The following is a 20,762-nucleotide window of genomic DNA, read 5'->3' as shown; positions in this document are numbered from 1 at the left end:
CGGGAACCAGGGCTCAGCGACCCATTATTGCGGTGTTCGGGGGAACTAGTCCATCTCTCCGATGGTACTCGAGGAAAAGGCCCATGCTACTGCGGCCTTCTATCATCATTTATTGAGGTGGACTGAAGGAGCGCTCAGAGCCCATTGCAGAAACAATTTCTCCGCGAATCTTCCGCTTGCGGATTATTATCGGTATCAGTCCTCCCGCTCATGTCGCCTCGGAACTCCTTGAAATGAAGAGAACTGAGAATCCTCAATTTTGGTTCCGAGAGCATCTCAGTGAGGAGCGAATTTCACCATCAGCGCGATGGCTCGCTAGCTAGCGCCGCAGATTGTCAGATCTCGCGACTTCGATTTTCGCGAGCTCGGGTCCAGATGTCGGTGTTCATAATCCCGAAGCCGAGAAGTTAGAACACAAATGTCCAATCCTGTGAATCTTCCTTGACTGGGAATCATGGTCGGGAGAACGAGCGGCGTCTGGGATCCGCCTGATATCAGAACGGTCACGGAATCTGCCGAGTCATTCTAAGGCAAAGCCGCGTCGGTGTGGAGGCACTTTTTTGGCCCTTCCTCGCGGGATTGTAACTCATGCTACGGAGCGGAGCAACAAGCATCAGCGGGAACAACGATGAAGGCAACATATTAGCTTATCCATTTCTTCAGCCGTGTCCCGAGAAGGACTGGCGGGCTCCCTGGATGTTCCCGCAGCTGCCGTTGATGTTAGCTGCCGGCTCTGATGCTATACCATATATTTGACGCTATCGTGGAGAAGGAACCGACGAGGCCGCCATGGCCGGTATCAAGCTCAAGGTACGGCTGCGCAGGGTGAAAAAGCACCGAAGAGAAGCGAGTGGGCAACCGACCTCGAACGCAGATCCGGCAGACCGTTGATGCCGCCGAACGCAAGTTTATCTTAAAGGAAAGGATCCTCGCGGTCCGGACGTTCGGCCTGCTGAACGGCCGGTCAACACAGAAACCATCCGTTCGGAAGAAAACGCACGGCGACGTCGGTCGGTGGCCGACAGCGGCGTTCTGTCACAAATAACGTTCGAAATTTCCCGCTCATTTCCTCCAGGGCTTCGTTTTCGTTCTTCTCGTTCAAACGGAACCTGATTACGAATCCCCCAGCGAGGAGGATCCTTCCGAGGGGATAAGGCACCTGCATCGCCAGGACCAATGGTCTGCAGCCGCCGTCGATGACAGCGACGTCGACTCCAATTTCGCGTATCTTTCGCAGACTTGAATCGCTGCGCATTGTTGGTAAATTCCTCCCTTGTGACAGTTGTGTGCCGAACATTGGCGCTCCTCTTTCTCGGAAACTCATTTTCTGGAAGAAACATATCGGTGCACAACCGAACCACACCGCAAGGATGTGAGGAACTAGCTAAATTGGATCGTGTTTCGTTCAATATAATGGGAGGCGTCCCTGAGTCCTTCCGTTTCTGTCTTTCGCATTGGCGGAATTACGTCATGTCCCGAAGCGCGAAGTAAGGAACGTTCACTTTGAGATCAATAGTTCGCTCGCGGCGCGAACCGGAGCTCAAATCCTCATAGCGGGAGGTGATAAGTCCGCTGGGAGTCGGGTCGCCGAGAATACAGCCGAAGTCGAAGACTCGCCTTCCGTTCCCGACTCCCCTGCCGTTTTCCTGTCTAGCGCTCGGTGCGGGCGAGCGCTCTCTACCTCAACATCTAACGGCGCCCACCCCAACACCATCGCCGCCGCCGTCACTACCACCACCACTGCCACGGAGCAAAGCGGAATTGCTCGCAATATAGCCCGACATTTGTTTTTATTTGCAAGAAGACGAGAACGTTTACATCACCCCCACAAAACCTCCGGCACGCCTTGTCGTGTACTCGGAAGGAGGACGAGAGCGGACGGGGACTCAGGATCGGGGCTCGAACGGCCAATTGCACCGTGCTATAAATGGTCTACAATTGTTTGCCAATAGGTAGACGCTATGCAAACAGCGGGATCCCTCACTTTCATTTTATTTCTCCCCGTGCCCCTTTTCCGCTGTGAACGCTACCCGTCTGTTTATGTATTTCTCGACAGGGCTCCAGAATGACTAGACAAGGAGAGAAACGATTCTTCGAAAACGAGCCAATCTCACCCACGGATACGTCTTCTGCAATTGGCATGACCGAGAACTCGCCGAATAGCTGTTTTTTTCTTCGGCGTACAACTAGGCAATAGCAAAGAGCTCCTCGTTTCCTCAGTTCCCTCGTCTGTCTGTCCGTACGTCCGTCCGTCCGTCCCTGCGTCAGTAGACATGTAGTCAGTCGTAAAGCGTGAGCCACAACCCATAAACAAGAATCAATCGAGCAAATGTATCACGGGCTTTTGCATTGCTTGCTTGCTCGCTAACACCTCCTGCCGACACTGCTGTCACCGAGAGCGGCAGATGTTCAAAACGAGTGTCTCCACAGCCCGAGTGTGTGCTGGAGAAACTTAAGCCTCGCTCAGGCCGAGTGAGTGGGGGTAGGGGCGGGAGAGAAACCGCGCAACGCATTCCAATTTAGAGCTGCTCGAGAGTAAGTAATGGACGTGCAAAGGAGTCGTTCGGCAAGTCCACACAGCGAAGGACACACCTTGTGCTGTTGTCCTGTCTCAATATATTGTCGTCGTAGGGCTTGTCCAATCGTAGGGCTTCCAAGGCTGTGACTCACTTGTGGAATGTGTGCTCAGACACCCGTCGCTCGTTCCCGACCCTCGGCTCGTTTCCCTCGCAGTATCGATTCCCGTCTTGCTATACGTTCGCTCTCGTTCTCGAGTTCCTCACATGGTCATAAATGCAAATCAGTGAAGCTCTCTGTGAGATATGCTTGTTATCCCGATGCGAGCGAGGCTGCTTTCATCGACGAATGTCTGGGGGAGTCGATCATGTTGATGCGCAACAAGGAATGCATATCGAGGAATTTCGATGAGAGCAAGAACGAGGCTCCTAAATATCGATCCTGATCTAAGAAGACTAGTTTATTAGGTCGCACTATTTCCGGAGCAGTATCGTTCGGAGACGAAGAGATCTCTAGGGCGTATGGCAACGCCTGCAGGTTATTTGTCCACGACAGAAGAAATTCCTGAACCGTTACGGAGGGGGCTTTCCGAAGGTCAGGAGTCACAGCAATGATGCGAACATTCAGTCTCCGATATCTCTCCGCGCGCCGGATTGATTCGGGACTCGACCATGAGTCGAGGCAGCTGTACCTCTAGCGGGCATGAGTTCTATCTACTGAGGTCTAACGGGGCATATTGAACTTCCAGGAGGGTTTCCAATGTATCATCGAGATCGAAGGTAGACGGCAATTGGTCATGGCTCGGAAGCGGGATGACGTCATCATCTGCTCTGAATCCAGCTACAACTACGATGCGGAAGAGCCGGAAATAGAGGGTCTACTGACCGTCCTGTGGAACGGGGACATATTCATCGACAAAACTAATCGTAAGTTTCCCAACACAGACAGGCTTCAATTACGAGTCGAGGGGATCGCTCTGTCCCCCCGGATCGGAGACAAGATCGAGAAACACAGCGTGAACCACGAGTCGATCGCAAACTTCTGGGAGGATTCCGAGACGCCGCCATAAACTCGTCTCGTACTGTTCGGTCTCTCGACGTCGATTCACGATGCGAGCTCATAATGTAGTCAGTCGTATGTACGTAGTCATGGCGTTCTTCGCCGGCTCGACGGGGTGAATCCTGAGCTTCAAGGACTGGCTGCCGGCGAAATCCTTTAATTTACGATGCTCGTTGACCCCCGCGAGGTTCCGGTCGAGATAATGCATGAACTCGCACGCATACTACCATCGCTACTACAACTCGTAGATAAGCAGGGTGCTGATAATATTTTAGCGGTGGCAGCCACGCAGGAATGGGAGCAACCGAAAGAGAGGAATAGAAAGAAAAGAGCGTGAGAAGACCATTTTAGACAGATAGCTCTAATCCTCGCTGTGGGAAAGCAATCAGCCAAATGTCGACCTCTACCACCGAGCGTTTTTTTTTGTCGATCCGTGCCTCTTTTGCGCGTCACGCTAAAAGTCACCTGGTTGATGGAAGTAGCTCGCTTTGTCAGTCTCTCCGGATTTCTCCCAAGTCTCTCACTTTCATTGAGAGCATCCCTTCTCTCGACGGCTGCACTCCGCTCCCTCTCGTATGTAGTGTGCCGTCTCCTATAATCCCCATCGCTGTGTCGGGCCTGCGTATCTACCGCCCTCCCTCCCTCTCCCCCTTCTCCCTTAAATGGTCCCTCGCGCAGTAGGAACTCACCAGAACCAAAGCTTGATGTATTGACCTGACTATAAAAGTGTCACGGTGCGATGGACTCGTCCGTTAATACATATCTCGCACCGCATTTCCATTCCCTCTCTTTCCTATATTATTATCTATCGGATGCTTTTTGTTAGCGGCACTAAGCTATCACTGCCCCTGTTGCTGTGGCTCTGGGTCGAAGTTCGTAGATCCGCGTTGATGAGTCACGATCGGGCATCAACGCGGTATCGTTCTGATCACCGCGTACGGATCCGTCGTTGGGATCCTCTAGACACGTGCAGTGGTCTGGGAGGGATCCTCCCCGGTGCCTCGATTCGGAATTTCGTATTGAGAGCATAGAACGGAGTGGACGTCGAGTAGGGATAGAGAAATAAGTCTGGGCAGCTATCCAGAAGCGAAAAATCTAGGGAAATTCCCGCAATCACGCCCTTGCCAGTTCTGGAATTCGAGCCGAATAAGAGGTCTCCGTGGAGGGGATTTTGCGCTCGGGGAAGACCAACACACTGTCTGAGAGCGGTGCGGATGGAGGAAGAATGTCCGTTGCCGCAAGAGGGGATGCTCTTGTATCACAGTCAGGGCCAAGACGTACCGGGTATCGCTGACGACTCACACGGACGATATTGTTTTCCCATAAGCCGGATGAAATATGACCGAAGATATGCGGAGGCCGGAGAAGTTGGCACGTCGATCGAGTCTATTACCGAGTGCATCGGGTACATTACACCTCCGGATACAGCGATGCCTCCTATCGCCATGATCTCTTCCTGTGTGCCCGGTTTTTCCTCGAGTGACGCTGAGCTCGACTACTCTCTTTGTGACCGCCTAGTGTTCAATCGGGATTCTCCCGCTGTGTTCCCTTAGACAAGGGGAAAATTAGACTTTTGCTTCCAGGACGGCAGCGAGAGGAGCACATCAAAATTTCCGTCAATCCCAGACCCGGAGATTCTCACTTCTATTTCTCTTTCCAGTGACCGTCTACAAATGTGGCCTGCTCGGCTCGCACGGGAATCGTCAAGATTGCTCGTTGTGTCTGACTCGAGATAATCGATATCAATGTTCGTGGTGCGGCGGCCAATGCATGTACGGACCTGCATGCATGGAGCCTGTCACAACTTCATGCCCGCCACCTAGAATCGACTGGGTGAGTAATATAAATGATAAATAATGAGAAATCCGCATGAGCGTTCCTCGACCTCCAATTAGGTTCCGGGACTCTTCCATCGAAAGAGATACTTTGTGCATCGTATGGAGTTCTCGGAAGTTTCCGGGCGGGCATTCGCGGTGTCGAGAAAACATCGCAACGTATCCCGGAGGAGACCTCTCCCTTATATCGTGTGGATGGATTGAGCAAGCCCCGCATACCGAACAGCACGAAGAAATGCTGACACTAGGCCTCGTACAGGGAACTCGTTTGTTCTCACAATAACCCTCCGTCTAGTCTACGAGCCATATCGCTACGCCTCGCCCGCTCTCTGCGAAAAAGCTCGAGTCCTGAGAATCGTCAACCGAATGACCGATTCCGCTAATTCGTGGCGAGCACGATGAGCCTGACGAAGAGGCCTCCGAGTGAATGCGGACAAACATTTGGGATGGCACGCTTCCGGAAAATGGAAAGCCTAAAGATAGAAAAGCCAGCACGAGAACAAAAGCGAAGAAGGTCTGCCTTAGAGAGAGGGCAGCCCTTACTTCGAATGTCATGCATGGCACGCAGGCGGAGGAAAATTCCATGAAAGACTCTCCGTGCGATTTGTCTGTGCGCCATGGCGTGTTCTTGACGCTTCGTGGCCGCCGCTTCGGAAATGAGCATCGGATTGTGAGGGGCCATACGGTCTGCATCATTCGAGGCTTCGCACGCCCACTCGCTGACCCGCATAACTTGAAACGTTAGGTATCCCTTCGGTGATACTCCGTCTCCCCTCCTGACGGTCTGGCCGGTCGTCCTTCGGGCGACTTTTCTTCGGAGCGATTCCGTTTGCTCGTAGAATCACATTGGAGATGAGCGATGGGGTTGAGAATCGTGCAGTAAAACCAGGGAAAGACTGTGCGATGTGTCAACGTCGACGATGCTTCTTCGCAAAGGAGTTGTGTTCGAAGTGGTGCGCCGGAAAAGGAAGCTAGCTACCCTTCCCTCAGCAGAAGATTGAACGTATACGTGAGCTGGCCTAAATGTCTGACAAGGGGTCGTGTTGTTGGCTCTGAAGAAGCGACACCGTTTCGAGAGCACGGACCATCTTAATGAGATCGCTCCCGAGCGTTGTCAGCTCTCCGAGTCCGCGCCCAATGAGAACTGCCGCCTGAACCATAAATGTCCTCCAGTCGCTGTCGTCAGCGCTCTGAGGATCTTCAGCCGTGACTCTCGGCCTCGAATCCGAGGCGTTCATCATTCCGCGGATCCAAACGACCTGAGCCGGGAGAGCCGGACCCGATCGGCGAATCCCCGTAGAACTCGAGCTCGAGTCATGGAATTCGAGACTCATAATGAGTTTCATGAAGATCAGCATCCACGCCGGCATCGTGGATGATTCGGCTCCGGTGAGAAATAGAGGCTGAATAATTCCGGGCGGTCCAAGTCAACGAGCTCCGGAGCATCAGACCGTTAACGCTGGCTGGTTCATCATTCCGGCCACGGTATACAGGCCGGAATCACCTTCGGGTATGAAATAGGGAAGACTTCTGGAGGCGTCTACGGACGGCTCACTCAACGATGCGTATACGTTGTATCGGCTGGGTGTAGATGTTTCGTCGACCCGAAGCACAGCGTGGAGTCAGTCGGAGCAGACGAGGAGTAGGCGGAAGAAAAGCCGACCAGTTAAAAGGGGAGCGCAAGGAGCTGATGGGAGTTGTGGGTTGGGGCAGAAGCCCTGAGCTAGCGGCTACTTACCTTAATGAAGTCCGCGATTGAGGCCAACCAAGAGGTATGTAGCCGCTTCTGCAGCGCGTGGAGTCGAGCCGAGTCGACAGAGATGAATGTTTCTTCTTCCGTGAGACGGTGTTAGCCGCTCTGCCCGCCGGTACCGACTTCAGGCGAGCTGAATGAGCTCGTACGTGCATGAGCTCAGGAAATGAACTCAGATCGAGGCGGCCGATTGTATTCCGAATCCGCACGTAAGAACAACAACGACGACGACCATACTGGACGATTGCTTTTGTGTATTGCTTCATTCGCGAAGTGAACACACACATACGCTACTTCAGATATGCAGCCGCCATAGGCAGTCATCGGCAGAGTTGTAATAACGCGGAACGCCCAATCAATTCTGCTTCCTTCTTTCCAATAATTGTGCTCGAGGGATATACGAGAGCTCTGCTTGTAGTCATAATAGGTTTGCGCGATCAGAGGTCGTCTCCTGAGAGAAGAAATGATTTTGTTCGGTTTTTCGTGATACTGAAAGCTCGGTCGTCGGAACGATTGATTTGAGCTATATTGCATTTTTCAGATTCATCCACTCTCGGGTCCAGTCGAGGGCGGTACCCTGGTCACTATCGAAGGTTCGAATCTGGGAACCTCTCAGGACGAGATCGCCGACAAAATCAGAATCGGAGGAGTGCCCTGCCTGCCAAAAGACTACAGTGTGAGCGTCAGAGTCGTCTGTCAAACCCAGGCCAGCAATGCAGGGCCCCAGGGCGCCTTCGTAGTCATAGGAAACCGCGCAGGACTAACGAAAGCTCAGGAAAAATTCTACTACAAGGTGAGTTGTCGACTGACTTGAACGGAGTTTGCGCCGGGAGGAATCTCCTCCGGGTGGCATGATTCAGCTGTCTTAGCAGTTGGAGAGTGCGCGAGTATGTGTATGATGAGTTTTAGGACTTAGTTTCCCAACTTAGCCAATCGCGACTTGTTTGAGCCCATACAGTGCAGGTTCCTCGCGCGCAACCAGTGCGGGCTTCCAATCAATGCGCTGTTTGGGATAATGATGGCGGGATATTCTTCCGACGATGAAGGAAACCGAGGGGGATTCTGAAGTCATGATCCTCATTCAAGCTCACATCAATCGCAGTTCGACCTCACGATAATTCGGTTCCCATCTTCCGGTGATATCGAATTTAGTGTTTTCGGATCCGGGCGGGACGCGCTTCTCAGGCTATCGCAGTTCGGATCTCAGGTTCTGATCTGACGGAAATCTTCCACAGACGGATATCTCATGGGCTCTGGTTCCGATCCTACGCTGGATTGAGATCGAGAGCGACCTTCAGGTCTCGTTCTATGTTTGCGCTGTCGTCAGCTCATCGCCGCCGAATTCTCCCCCAACGTAATCACGGTGCGGCAACGATGATTAGTGAGTGAGTGAGACTCGTTGGCTGAGTTTCCTTCACGTGCGAAAGAATCTGTTTTAGCTCGTCGCCGTTCTCCACGGCACGGCGTGTCTCGTTCCGCTCTCCACCGTTGCTGATGGCACGCACTAATAGAGATAGCAATCGTTGTTGGGACTACCAGGGGAGGATTTGAAAGTTTTCGAAATTCTTTCGCGTTCTCTCTGAGCTCCGAAATTGGTTGTGGCGACTGGCGCAGATTTCACTTCTCGTCGTTCCGGGACGAAACTGACAGTGCGGGTTCGGTGCGCAAAATTGCCCGGGGATTAGGGACTTCGTCTGGCAGCCTCCCGACGGGCGCGCGGGCGGGTGAGCGAGCGTGGAGGTGTCGAGTTTCATCGGCTTCTTCATTTCACCTTCTCGCTTTGAAGTTATGTTTGTCGAGATTGCCGGCTCGAGCAACTGGACACTATGTGTCGCTCAGTCGCGGGATCGCCCTTCATTCTAACCTGTCAGGGGTCTGGCCTGAAGCGCAGTGCAACAAGATCGGGACGCCGATCATCCCGCGGGACGGTCTAACTCAGAGAACGCCGCGTTTGGCAAACCCACGCACTCCCGATCGTCGCAGAACCCACTCAGTTCTTTGCCGAGGGGAGTCGCGGCTCTCGAACGAGGAATTTCCTCAAGTGTTCGAGTTCGAGAGCTCCACGACGACTCCTCGTCGATCCGCTCTCTTGTATTCCGAATCTTCTCGGAATAGCCTCTGAATGCCGACCAAAATGACTAGTGCCCGACGGAGGAGGCAAAACTGCAAACAGTTCATTCTGGAATTCTACCGGAGTTAGACGTGGCAAGCCGGAAGCGGATGGTCGTCGAGCAAGAGATGGACGAGTGAAAAGCCTGATTGTCGCCATCCGTGTTTCGGAAGTTGAGCCTGACTGCGGATCTCGCTGGCTTTCTCCTGAAACGAGCCGTCAACCGTGCATGAGGGAATACAGACTTTAATGAGAGGACCCCTCCCACTGGATGTCTCCTCGTGTTTTCTTAACTTGACGAGACCCACGCTGTGCTCCCGCACGAAGTCGCCGGCTCGGAGCATTCGTTTTGAGAATCTGGAAGCGGGGCGGCGCAGCCAGCTCCCACAGCCGACACAGAACGCTTGTCTTCCCTGTCAGGAACAATTTCGTGTCGCGCTCCTCAACGTAGTTGACTTCTATTGGGAGGGTGTAGCGGAGATAAGAGCGCATGGAGCAGATGCGGCAGCGAGCGATGCGGAGAAGGGAGAGCGTGGGAGGACAGCGGATCGAAAGTATGCTACTACATGTGAAACATAGTTCCCCTAAAGCTTCTTGACGTGCCTCGTAGTAGTGACGACCAGATCTTTTGAGCCCTCCATCGGTTCCCTCATGTGGTTTCCTGTTGCTCCATCGCGCCAACGTCCACGGACTCGGAGAGGAATATTCCGGCTTTCTCTTTCCGAGGCGCGTGAGTCATGAAAGTTCGGAAGAAATGAATGAGCACCGAGAAGGGCGACAATGACGGCGCGTGATTGACCATATGATCTCGTTCCATTGTTGCAAGTTCGCGCCCCCCCTCCCCTCCCCTACAGAATCTGCTCCGTGGGGGGCGAACGCTGCTCGAACGGGAGAATCCAATGATACACAGAAACAACGTGATGGCCAAAGTTCCATGACGAGGAATCATCGCAGTCGATCACTCTGGAGCCGCTTTGTTGAAGTTTGTGGCTTCTCGAAGCCTCGTGGCGGTGTCACAGCGAACGGCTTACTCTCCATCAAGGCGCGGGATATAATCACCGCCTGGGTCGTACGCTGACGCTGTCCCGACACGGCAAATGGAGGAAAACCGAGAGGATTTTCAGCGCTATCAATCAAGCAAACAGCGCATACAGAGTCGAACGAGGGCTCATACGCAACCGGGATATGAATTATTAGCTCTTTCAGAGAGCTTGTCGGGGAATTAAACCACACGCTCAGGGTTCGGTCGAAGTTTTCATCCCGAGACGAGCGAAACTTTCGGTTATCGATGTCCGATCGGGGATCCGGTCGCGACTTCATAGCACTCCGAAAAACATAATATCTCTCAAAATTGAAGATCAACCGCGTACTTTCCTCGATTCGTGAGGATGCTCCACAGTGAAAGATAGGGACTCCGACGAACTTTTGTCCCGGGGTCCTGTGGTCTCGTCTGTTTCATTCTCCGCCTCAACAAGTTTGCTCATATCGTACGAACAGCGAGTGTGTCACTTCAAATTACCTCCATCATCGTTCATATCTGGGGTTGAATATCTTTTGATAAGTCGGAGTTCCTTCTCCTCTCGCTCCCCACATCTTTTCCTGTCGCGCGCTCGGCTTCTCCTCCGGGCTCTCGCTAAGCCCTCGGTGGAGACTATCCTCTTCATCCCTCGACGAGACTGAAGCGCGAGAGGATGGTGGTGGTGGTCGTCGTCGTCGGGTTGGAGGGGTTCGATGTTAGATATTCGTCTCCGATCGAGGGATATATCGGCATCAAGATAACAACGTCGGGTTCTCAATCATCGATATTTGAAGGTGATCAACATCGTCATCATCATTCTCATGAGTGGCGGCGCGATGACTCGTCCTGCTCGCTGGTGCGGCTCTCACACCCCCGTTGTTCCTCGTTGCATAGGTACTTTCATGCAGAGAGGGAGACCGAGCGACTTATTGGGAAGACGACCGGGAAGACGGAGTGATAGGAAAGAGATGGCCTGGGACTACATACCTGACTCCCCAGGGTTAATATGCTCAAGTGCTGGGCAAGTCGAGCCGACTAAGGAAATAACGCAATTATTTTCTTTTCTTCCGCGCCTAACCTCGTCGTCGTCGTCGTCTTTCCCTCTGTCTCTATCTGATGAGTGCCAGCTCCTTGAGAGCTCTCTGCCGACCTCCGACGACGGTCCCCGATCGAATCCTCGAAAGCTCGAGATGTGAACAACAACAACTATCGCACACTTCTACTTATTCGTGATTCAGGAAACTCCCCGTGAAATGATTGTTTCGAATACAGGCTACGATCATTATACGGAGTGGCAGCCGAGTTGTGGGGTTATAACAGAGCTCCGAACTCGGGAAGCGGGAAAAACTACTACGTACATTCTTCTGGGGAAGAATCGAAAGGCTATCGTTTGCACTGCTACGCTTGTTTAAAGACAACCCCGGCTGCCTTGTGCTCACATAGTGTTTCCGGGGAACAAGATACCGGACGGGTAATTTGTTCGGACATACAATAGATTCTTGAGCGATCTAAGTTTGTTCCCACGGGAAACGAACGAGGGTTGGTCGTCCGCTCCGCTAGTCGGCCACCACTCTACTTGGCTATACATGAAATTCCTTCCGAAGCTTAGCAACAATGCTAGGGCAGTGAATGGGTGGGGCCGGCGAACGAGTATGCGGACGAACGACCGAAGCGGCGAGCGAGTGAACGAACGAGCGGGCGAACGACCCGAAGGGCTCTAGGGCTAGTAGTAACTAGTGGAGCCCCTTGGCCCCTCTCGGAAGCACTATTGTGCGTGAGGGTGTACCGACGAACCCCTAGAGTTAGTCGGCCCGACCTGTCGAGAGAACAAGTGGAAACAACGTCTGCTGTTTGCTCTACGTACGAATTTATTTTCGGTTGATTACACCAGAAGGAGTACATGAACCGCCGAAGCGGCCCGATGATTATCTTAGATCACACAGAACATACTTTGTTCATTTGTCGACGCTCGCATGTCGCGCTTCCGACGGCTTGCGCTGTCTCTTCGTTCATATAGTCGGATTTGGGCTGCGTGGGCTCTTAATAAGTTCGGTGCAATGTGGATAATGGTACGAGTTACCATAGGCACCACGATCTGCCTAGATCACCGATCGGCCTTGGAAAAGTTTCTGCTTTGGTTCCCGGAGCATTTGTAAGTAAGTGCCGTGTGCGAATCGTGTCGCCGGTCACATCACACTCAAATCATCAGGTGATCCCTAGGCGCCAGTCACGGCGGCTGCGGCAGCAGGGAGGACCGGCTAGCCTGCGAGCAAACGGCCGGGCTAGCTGGAGTCCTCGACCTCTCGCGAATGAGTGAGTTCTACGGCTGTCACCTCTGGCGGGTGTGTGGAGTGGGTTTCGAAACTTTGCTCGTCAATCAGAACGCACCCTCTCACTGGGCCCGCTGTGTTCGGCAACAGGGGAGAGAAATAGCAGCGAGAGCACGGACACTCGTGGTTAATAATGCAGTACGTTTTCCACACTTCGCACTTCTTGCGTCAAAAGTCGCTCCCCAACTTTACTCGGCTTATTGATACGTCGAGACGCGATACATAAAATATTAGACTGACTGCCCGTGACTCTACGCGCAGCAGCGGCGTTTCTCCCACGGACCGGCCTCCGTTGCGAGCGATGCCGTCGACCTGCTTTTCTCTACTGCCCACATGGAATCTCTCTTGAGCGCCGCGAGTCCCTTCCTCGCTCTCTCATCCCTATCGGGAAAAGAGGGGGATCCCTTCCCTCGGCGCTGTATTCACTTAATTGTCGGGGCAAATTTTCCAATGGAATCAAGCGCTAACCAAGCGGTTCGGAATACTGCTCGATAAGAAGTGTTCGGTTGAAGAAGCGAGAGGTTCTAAACGAACGTAGATACGACGACGAGAAGCAGAGACGGCGGAGGCGCCGCCACCGCTACCACTTGATGACCACCTTCGGAATTTTCCCGAAATTGCGGGTTTTCCGCCTTAGGAACTGGAAGAAGCTCGAAGACTGCGGTTTTGCTCCCGCTCGCCCATCGCTGCGAGACGATTTCCTTCGAGCTCTGCCAATCTGAAAACAGGTGCAAAGAAGGTGTTGCTCCTCGGAGCGCATCTTCCCTGTCAGAGGTACGGCTCATGATTATCTGGCATCGGATTGCTCGCAATCTCCGTCCTCTGAAATTCCTGATCCGGATGCATTCAGATGAGAATAATTTGAAAAGATGGGCGTGGGCCGGAAGTGATCGGTCCTCGGAGCCCTGGTCTTCGTATCTGGTTCAGCTGTCTCGCGGCTGGTGAGCGATACACGCAAGCTGTGGAGTATTTCGTTTTCGTGAGCGAGGCCGGCACTGCAGCAGACGGTTCGTCAACTCAATTTTCGCGCTCTTGATGGAATAGTGGGCCAGATTGAGGAGGAGCGATCGGCCTCCGCCGCTACTCCTACCGAAATGCTCTGGAGTAGACGGGCAGCAGTGTTTGGAGGAGGAGGGAACTCATATAAGTCTGTAGCGATTTTTCTACTGAACAACTCGAAACTTCCGATGGCACCATCGGGTCCCTAATCCCCCCCCCCCCCCGCACTCGGATGCGGTTGTGACAGAGAGCGGCCCGACTGAGTCCGCCAGAAATAGGAGACGCTCGGAGGACGTCGCATATTCGAAATGGTCCGCTTTCGCGTCGTAGCACGGTCGTTTTTCGGATAAAATGCCCCGCAGTATAAAATAAGCCATTCACGCCATTTAAGGGTTGGCTCTCAGTCGTGACGCCCGCGCCCCCTCCCTCTCGGTAGGACGTCTCACGACGAGTACTCAACGATGTCAATGGACGTGACGAGAAAATAACGTCTGTCCGACTTCGCCGCGAGTTCCGTTCGGGCTCTGGACGCTATCTTGACACAGAGCGAATTACGCGCTGGAAAAATAGGACGCCCCTTCGTGAGTTGGGTCGGTTGATCGTCGCGGACGATGATCACTCAACCCGATAGGAGTTTGTCGTGTGCAGCATTTCGGCCAACAGAGTGGACCGTGAGCCAGGGTGGATTCGCTGAGGCTTCAGTATGGGTCTATAGTCGAGCAGTAGGTTGATGCTCATCCTGCCGCACGAACTCGACGGCTCACTCATCTCGAGAAGGTCATCGTTATCATTATATCCGCGAAAAGTAGATGAAGAGCGTTCATTACAGCTCAAATCATCAGGGGCTTCGTGGGCTCGAAATTCTGGGAGGGGCCTGGTAGAGATGTCGATTTTGGGCCCATGAATGAGCTATAGGCGCTGAACGGGTGCGTGCCCAGGGGAGGCAGGAACGAGGTTCTCATATCCCGCCGGACCCGGCTTCCCACTGCCCGACGGATGGTAAGAGGAGAATGGTTCAGTCGATCGCCCTTTGCCGTAATCGCTGTGATTCGTGCCGACGGGTACTCGATGTGCGTCTCGAGGAACATGTTGCAGCCACAACTGTAGGGTCGAAGCCAATCGCTCGATCGCTTTTCTGAGCGAACGAATGGTATTTACATCAAGCAGTCGATACGCCGCTCGGTCAGAAGAATGATCGATAACGGAGCGTGTTCCCCGATTATAAATACCGGATGCGTCCAGAGGTCGCTGTTTCCTGTTGGGCTTCCGGAGTTGTGGAATCAATCCACTACTGCGTTTGTTTCCAAAATATTTTGTCGAAACTGATCGCTGACAATGTTGCGCTGCGATGTTCTAATTTCCGTCGACCGCGCTTTGTCGGAGCCTCCTCTCCATTAGCCATTGTTGCATTTGTGAATTCCAAGCAGCTTGCGTGATCACATGCGTAACACTTTCTCTGAACTCAAGAATTCAAATACGGGTGACTGATGTGAGATTAACAAGCGGGGCTGCTGCCGAGTGTCTGTTTGGAGTTTGAGAGTCTACTCATGACCGTCGTTCACCACAGTCTGACTATTTATTCTTGTCGCAGGAGGTGCAACTGACGGGCGTCTACCCCCGTGTCGGACCCCAATCCGGAGGAACCAGGATCTATCTGAATGGGACCAACTTGAACGTGGGGAGCAGCGTTAGGGTTATGCTGGATGACATTCCTTGTCTGGTGGAAAGGTGGGTAGCGAACGCCGTCGCTCCAAGACAACGAACACATGCGAATCTTGAGGGAGGAAATGCGCTCGTTGTGCCGGCGCCGTCGAGCTGCGCCGCGACAATAATTTCTCCGCCGATTCTAAATCCTCACCGAATTTAATTCCAGATCTCTGGCATCATCGAGTCAACTGAGCTGTCGCACCTCGAGGGCACCCCTCTATAATTACAAAGTTGAAAGATTACTCTTGACGATTGACAACGCCAACCACACGTTGGCGAACCCTTTCGTTTTCGTTCAAGACCCGAACATCATCGATATACACCCGCTGAAAAGTTACCTCAGTGGCGGTAGAGAAATTCTCGTTCGTGGAGAGTATCTAGACTCCGTGCAGCAACCGAAGATGGCCGTTTTCGATGAGCAGGAGAAATTAATCAACGAGACGGTGAGTGTATCTTCCACGCGGAATGGTTTGCATAGAAGCTAATAGCCCATTCCGGTGGGCCAAAAGACGACAGGGATCATCCCTATCCCGGATGAGGATCCGAGAGGCCAGAAGACTCGTTCGTAAGAACTATTCCCAAGGAAATCTGTAATTTTGGAAAAACCGGAGGCAAAGTCCGAGGCTTTGTCTATGAGGGAATTTCCGATTGGGGGCGAGGCAATGACGGAGTGTTGCAAACCATTACTTAAGGCCTTGGATGCTGTTCGCGGCAAAAACGGCTGCTACTTGGCCCGTTCCGAAATCACGAATGAATGAATGTGTTGGGAATGAGCAGTTGGGCGATGGATGGACAAGTTATTGGACACAAGCAGCTCTTCTCGGCTCCGGATCCAATCAGTGCCAAATATGCACGGAGGTAATAAGCCAGCGGTGGCAGCACATTGTAGACAGCCCTTTCTTAGGCCATCCTTTCTCTGATAGAGTCAATTTCGTCGCAAGTCTCTGCCGAGAAGCCATTCGTAGAAGGAGACAGAAGTCACGATTTCGCTGTGTCACATTCCTCGCTGATTTGCTCAGGCTGAGGGATTAGCGTCGTCGGGAGGCGGACTCCTTGATTGCGGATAATATTGACGCTCTCGACAAAGGCTTTAATCAATACGTGACCGACATTATACACTGATATCATCATTGCACTGGGCGGATGTGACAATCCTTATTCATGAGCTCGATATACTGCTCATACCATCTGATCCTTCCGCGGAACTGCGAGAACCAATCGAACGTTATTACGGGCTTCGGAAGTATCGGTGCACCGACGAGGGTTATCGGAGCGATTCACTGCCGCGTATCGTGTTTTGCCCTCGATGCTCAGCGCTCGGTTCGCTAGGTATGCATGCTCAATTTTGACTGAAACGTCGCAGACTCTCAAATATGGCTAGCACGCCCGATAGATGACGCACTTTCGGCCGGTGATGAAATCGCTGAATAATAAATAATGTTCTGCAGACATGCAACGTTGTCAACTCGACTTTGATGCTGTGTCCATCTCCGTTTCTTTTGGGCTCGAATCCGAGCCACCAAAGCGACCAACCCGGCTTCGACTCGCCTTATGAAGAACATCTCAAGCTCGGATTTATTATGGATCAAGTAGACCAGTTGCGTCAGATGGATGTTTTCTTCCCGACGGTAAGCCAGTGGGGAATATGAATTTTGATCGTGTGGAAACGTTCTCATACGAGCGCAGCTCGGTGCTCACTCTTCCTTCTCTCGCCCCAGGTGCCTTCGATTATAACCTACATACGAGATCCAGTGCTATTCACTTTCGGAGAACCGGATTCTGTCAAGCTTTACAAGGGAGACACACTCGTTATTGAAGGAGAGAATTTGATGTCAGCCAGCGATCAGAATGAAATCACTGTCTTCATTGGCGTTCGACAGTGCAACGTGAGTACTATCCATTCGATCGACGAGCTCGCCATCGAGTTCAGCGCCTCACAGTACCCGCTCCTTCGTCTCACGCAGGTAACTTCCTTGTCGCAAACACAAATCGTTTGCATGCCCTCGATCGACGCCCCTGCTCCGACCGATCATCAAGGGAGGCGGACGCACCTCCCCAAAGTGGTGGTACAAATCGGATCGAACCTCATCTACACCATCGGATTCCTACGTTACGAAATGGCCAAGCTATACAACCTGCCTCCGGAAATCATGGGTGTTATTGCGACAGGTGAGGAAGGGCTCTCCTTACCGGGCGTGAACGTGGCCGTCAGCGGAGAGAAAACTCGTCCGGTCCATTCCAGAATTGCGATGCAGAATCCAATACCGATTTCGTATCCGTGCATGCTGAATAAGATATTTTCTGATTGCAGGCGGTGCTATCCTGATCCTGATAAGTGTTCTCGTGCTCGCGTTGCTCCGCCACAAGAATTCCCAGGCGGAGCGCGAGTACAAGCGAATTCAGTTGCAGATGGCGACTCTGGAGAACTCCGTGCGCTCCGAGTGTAAACAAGCTTTCGCAGAGCTCCAAACAGACCTCACTGATCTTGATAAAGACATACAACTCAGCGGGATACCGATCCTGCACAATACTCGTTATCTGGAGAAAATATTCTTCCCCGGGGTGCCGAATACCAACGTTTTCCAGCTCATCAAAGTAAGCGCGGATTCATTCCAAGTTGTACATCCAGCGGTTCCTTAGAGCATGCGGGAATTCCAAAATCGATCATGGAGACTCTATCCGAGAGGCGTCGATCCCCGAGCCCATGAGCGAGAGACCATGATACCCGTGACGAAGAGTCCGATATTTTTGATTTATCCAGAAGTCACTCTGCCAGCGAAAAATTGAGCGCTCGAATCGGTCCAAAAAATCAACATGCGATAGGGACAGCTTTCCTGTCGCAGTTGAAAATACTCTCCCATCGGGAAATTCTTCTTCCCCTCGCCCCAATACAGAACACAAAGTCCGACACCAAAAGTTGTCAATGCATGGATTACGGAGCGCTCGTTCGCTTCGAGAGCCATAATAGACCAGGACACTTCGCCGCGCCGGAGCATGGCGTCGGGGGAGATTTTCTCGTTCTAATTATATACCCCCTTCCACAGCCGATGAACAACGGAGCATCGAACAATTACGAAGTGGCTATGGCGAACTTTGAGATTCTCGTCAACAACAAGGCATTTCTGCTAACATTCGTGGAAACCTTAGAACGTCAGAATACATTCTCTATTCGGGATAAGTAAGTCAGAAGCTTCATTCGATACATGAGCGTCATAATTGAATCATTGGCATATGGCGAACCGCAAATCAACGAGTAAAGTCTAATGGAAGAGGCGCGTGCTTCCAGGGTTAATGTTGCTTCCCTCGTGATGGTGATTCTCATCGATAAAATGGACTACGCCACAGAGTGAGTTTCCTACGTTCCCCATGTTCCCGAATGCCGCCTTTGGGCTGATCACGTGCTGCTCGTTGTCCCGTTCCGATTTCACGGCTCCCGTTTCTCATGCCTCGCTTGATTTCAGGGTGCTGAAAGAACTCCTAGTGAAACTGATTGACAAATACGCCCAAACAAAACATCCACAGCTGATGCTCCGGAGGTGAGTGCAATCGGATTTGCTCCCGACGCACGATGAAGCATTCCTTCCAACAGTTCGTCTCCACGACAGTACAAATCCGTTCAAGAGGAAAGTTCCTTTTCAGAACGGAGTCAGTTGTGGAGAAAATGCTCTCAAACTGGTTATCGGTATGCATGTACCAACACATCGTAGAAACTTCAGCCCGACCGATGTTCCTTCTGTTGAAAGCTCTGAAGCAGCAAATTGAGAAGGGTCCTGTCGATGCGGTGACCCACGACGCGCGATACTCTTTGTCCGAGGAACGACTGCTCCGCGAGCAGATTAATTATAACATCGTCATCCTACACGTGCTCCATGAGGAGATGGACGCTGACGATAAGGTTATCGTGCGCGCCAACGACTGCGACACGATTTCCCAAGTGAAGCAGAAGATCCTCGACGTCCTTTTCAAAAGCGTGCCTTTCTCCGAGAGACCCAACATTTATTCTGTTGACATTGGTAAGCCGTCCTACGCACTGAGGTTCCTTTCATGGTCGAATGTTCTGGCAGCCATCCCTCTTACTGGTATTCCTTTTGAATATTTCATCCTTTTGGGAGAATGCGATCGCGTAACTCGGGGAATAAGGAGATGCTTTGTTGCAGAGTGGCGTCACGGTCGTGGTCCTGCTCCGCTCCTCTTAGCCGACGTCGATGGAAGCTCGGTGTGTCAGGATGGCCTCAAGCGGTTTAACACTCTGGCCCACTACGGCATCACAGACACGGCGGTCGTGTCGATCATGCGGAGAAACTCCAACTACGAGACCTTGAGCCGGATCAATAATCTCCACGCAGATCCGAGCTCTTGTTGGCATCTAGTGCGCCCTAACGATAATCCCCTCAGGCACAAGAACATCGCCGAAATTTATCTCACCAGACTGCTGTCTACGAAAGGCACAATTCAGAACTTCGTCGACGACTTCTTCGCTTCGATCCTAGCCGCCTCTGAAGGATTGCCCCTGGCAGTGAAGTGGCTGTTCGATCTATTCGATACGTACGCTTATAAGCATGGTCTGGAAAATTCCGAGGAGGTAGCACAAGCGTGGAAAAGCAACTCGCTGCCGTTGCGGTTCTGGGTGAACCTTTTGAAGAACCCCGATTTCGTCTTCGATATCGATAAGAGCCCCGTTTTGGACGCGTCTCTGTCTGTGATAGCACAATCGTTCATGGATGCTTGCGCGCAGTCGGACCACCGACTCGGAAAGAACTCCCCGTCATCGAAGTTGCTGTTCGCCAAAGACATTCCTCAGTATCGCAAACTGATAGACAATTTCTATCGCGACATCGCCAGCCTCCCGCCTGTAGGCGATCATCAGCTCGCGCACTACATGAGACAACTCTCTGGGGTAATTATGAGCCTCGGTCCTGATTCGGAGTCCCGAGCCAGAGACTTATCCGAGCCATGTGGATGATGAGCCTCAAATCTGAGTTTTCCGAGCTACATTAATCGAGTTCTCCGTTTTCAGCAATACGCCTCCCAGGTCGACACCACGAATGCGCTGAAAGAGCTGTACATATACGCGGCAAAGTACAATACCCAATTGTTGACAGCTCTAGAAGATCGAGAGGGCGGCACTCTCGGCGACTCATCGGCCCACAGTTTGGTGAATCGACTCAGAATGATCGAGGCGAAATACAGGGCTGGAACCCTGAAGCGATATTGTTGAGGACGACCACACAACCGAGGGTTTTCCCATAGCCGGCTCTAGTTATGCGACGTTCTCGAGAGGCCACCATGTCACCTTTCTGTGCCGATCGTATTAACCCAAGTATTGAGTATTGATTCCGCGGATCATCTCCGGCTCCGCCGGATGACGCAGAAAATTCTACTTCACAACTTTCTGACCTTTCAAGACAAAAATGTGAAGGTAAACCTGCCCAGA

The 20,762-nt window shown here is 52.3% G+C and overlaps 1 protein-coding gene across 1 annotated transcript in view; it reads left to right on the top strand.

Annotated features, from left to right (window-relative positions):
- Window positions 1–20,546, top strand: part of LOC100906102 (plexin-B) — a 42,984-nt gene extending 22,438 nt beyond the window's left edge. Inside the window, exons 12-26 of the mRNA XM_029113177.1 lie at window positions 3,266–3,443; window positions 5,237–5,409; window positions 7,706–7,957; window positions 15,213–15,349; window positions 15,495–15,771; window positions 16,777–16,956; window positions 17,047–17,214; window positions 17,293–17,497; window positions 17,640–17,923; window positions 18,373–18,506; window positions 18,615–18,674; window positions 18,790–18,864; window positions 18,968–19,341; window positions 19,486–20,225; window positions 20,346–20,546. Of these exons, the coding sequence (XP_028969010.1) occupies window positions 3,266–3,443; window positions 5,237–5,409; window positions 7,706–7,957; window positions 15,213–15,349; window positions 15,495–15,771; window positions 16,777–16,956; window positions 17,047–17,214; window positions 17,293–17,497; window positions 17,640–17,923; window positions 18,373–18,506; window positions 18,615–18,674; window positions 18,790–18,864; window positions 18,968–19,341; window positions 19,486–20,225; window positions 20,346–20,546 (3,438 nt within the window). The remainder of the gene's footprint in view (window positions 1–3,265; window positions 3,444–5,236; window positions 5,410–7,705; window positions 7,958–15,212; window positions 15,350–15,494; window positions 15,772–16,776; window positions 16,957–17,046; window positions 17,215–17,292; window positions 17,498–17,639; window positions 17,924–18,372; window positions 18,507–18,614; window positions 18,675–18,789; window positions 18,865–18,967; window positions 19,342–19,485; window positions 20,226–20,345) is intronic.
- Window positions 20,547–20,762: the final 216 nt, after the last annotated feature.

Source organism: Galendromus occidentalis, unplaced genomic scaffold (assembly GCF_000255335.2).
Source record: "Galendromus occidentalis unplaced genomic scaffold, Mocc_1.1 scf7180000076381, whole genome shotgun sequence".
Taxonomy (NCBI): Eukaryota; Metazoa; Arthropoda; class Arachnida; order Mesostigmata; family Phytoseiidae; genus Galendromus; species Galendromus occidentalis.
Note: the sequence above shows the minus strand (reverse complement) of the source record. Positions and strands in the feature narration are given on the sequence as shown.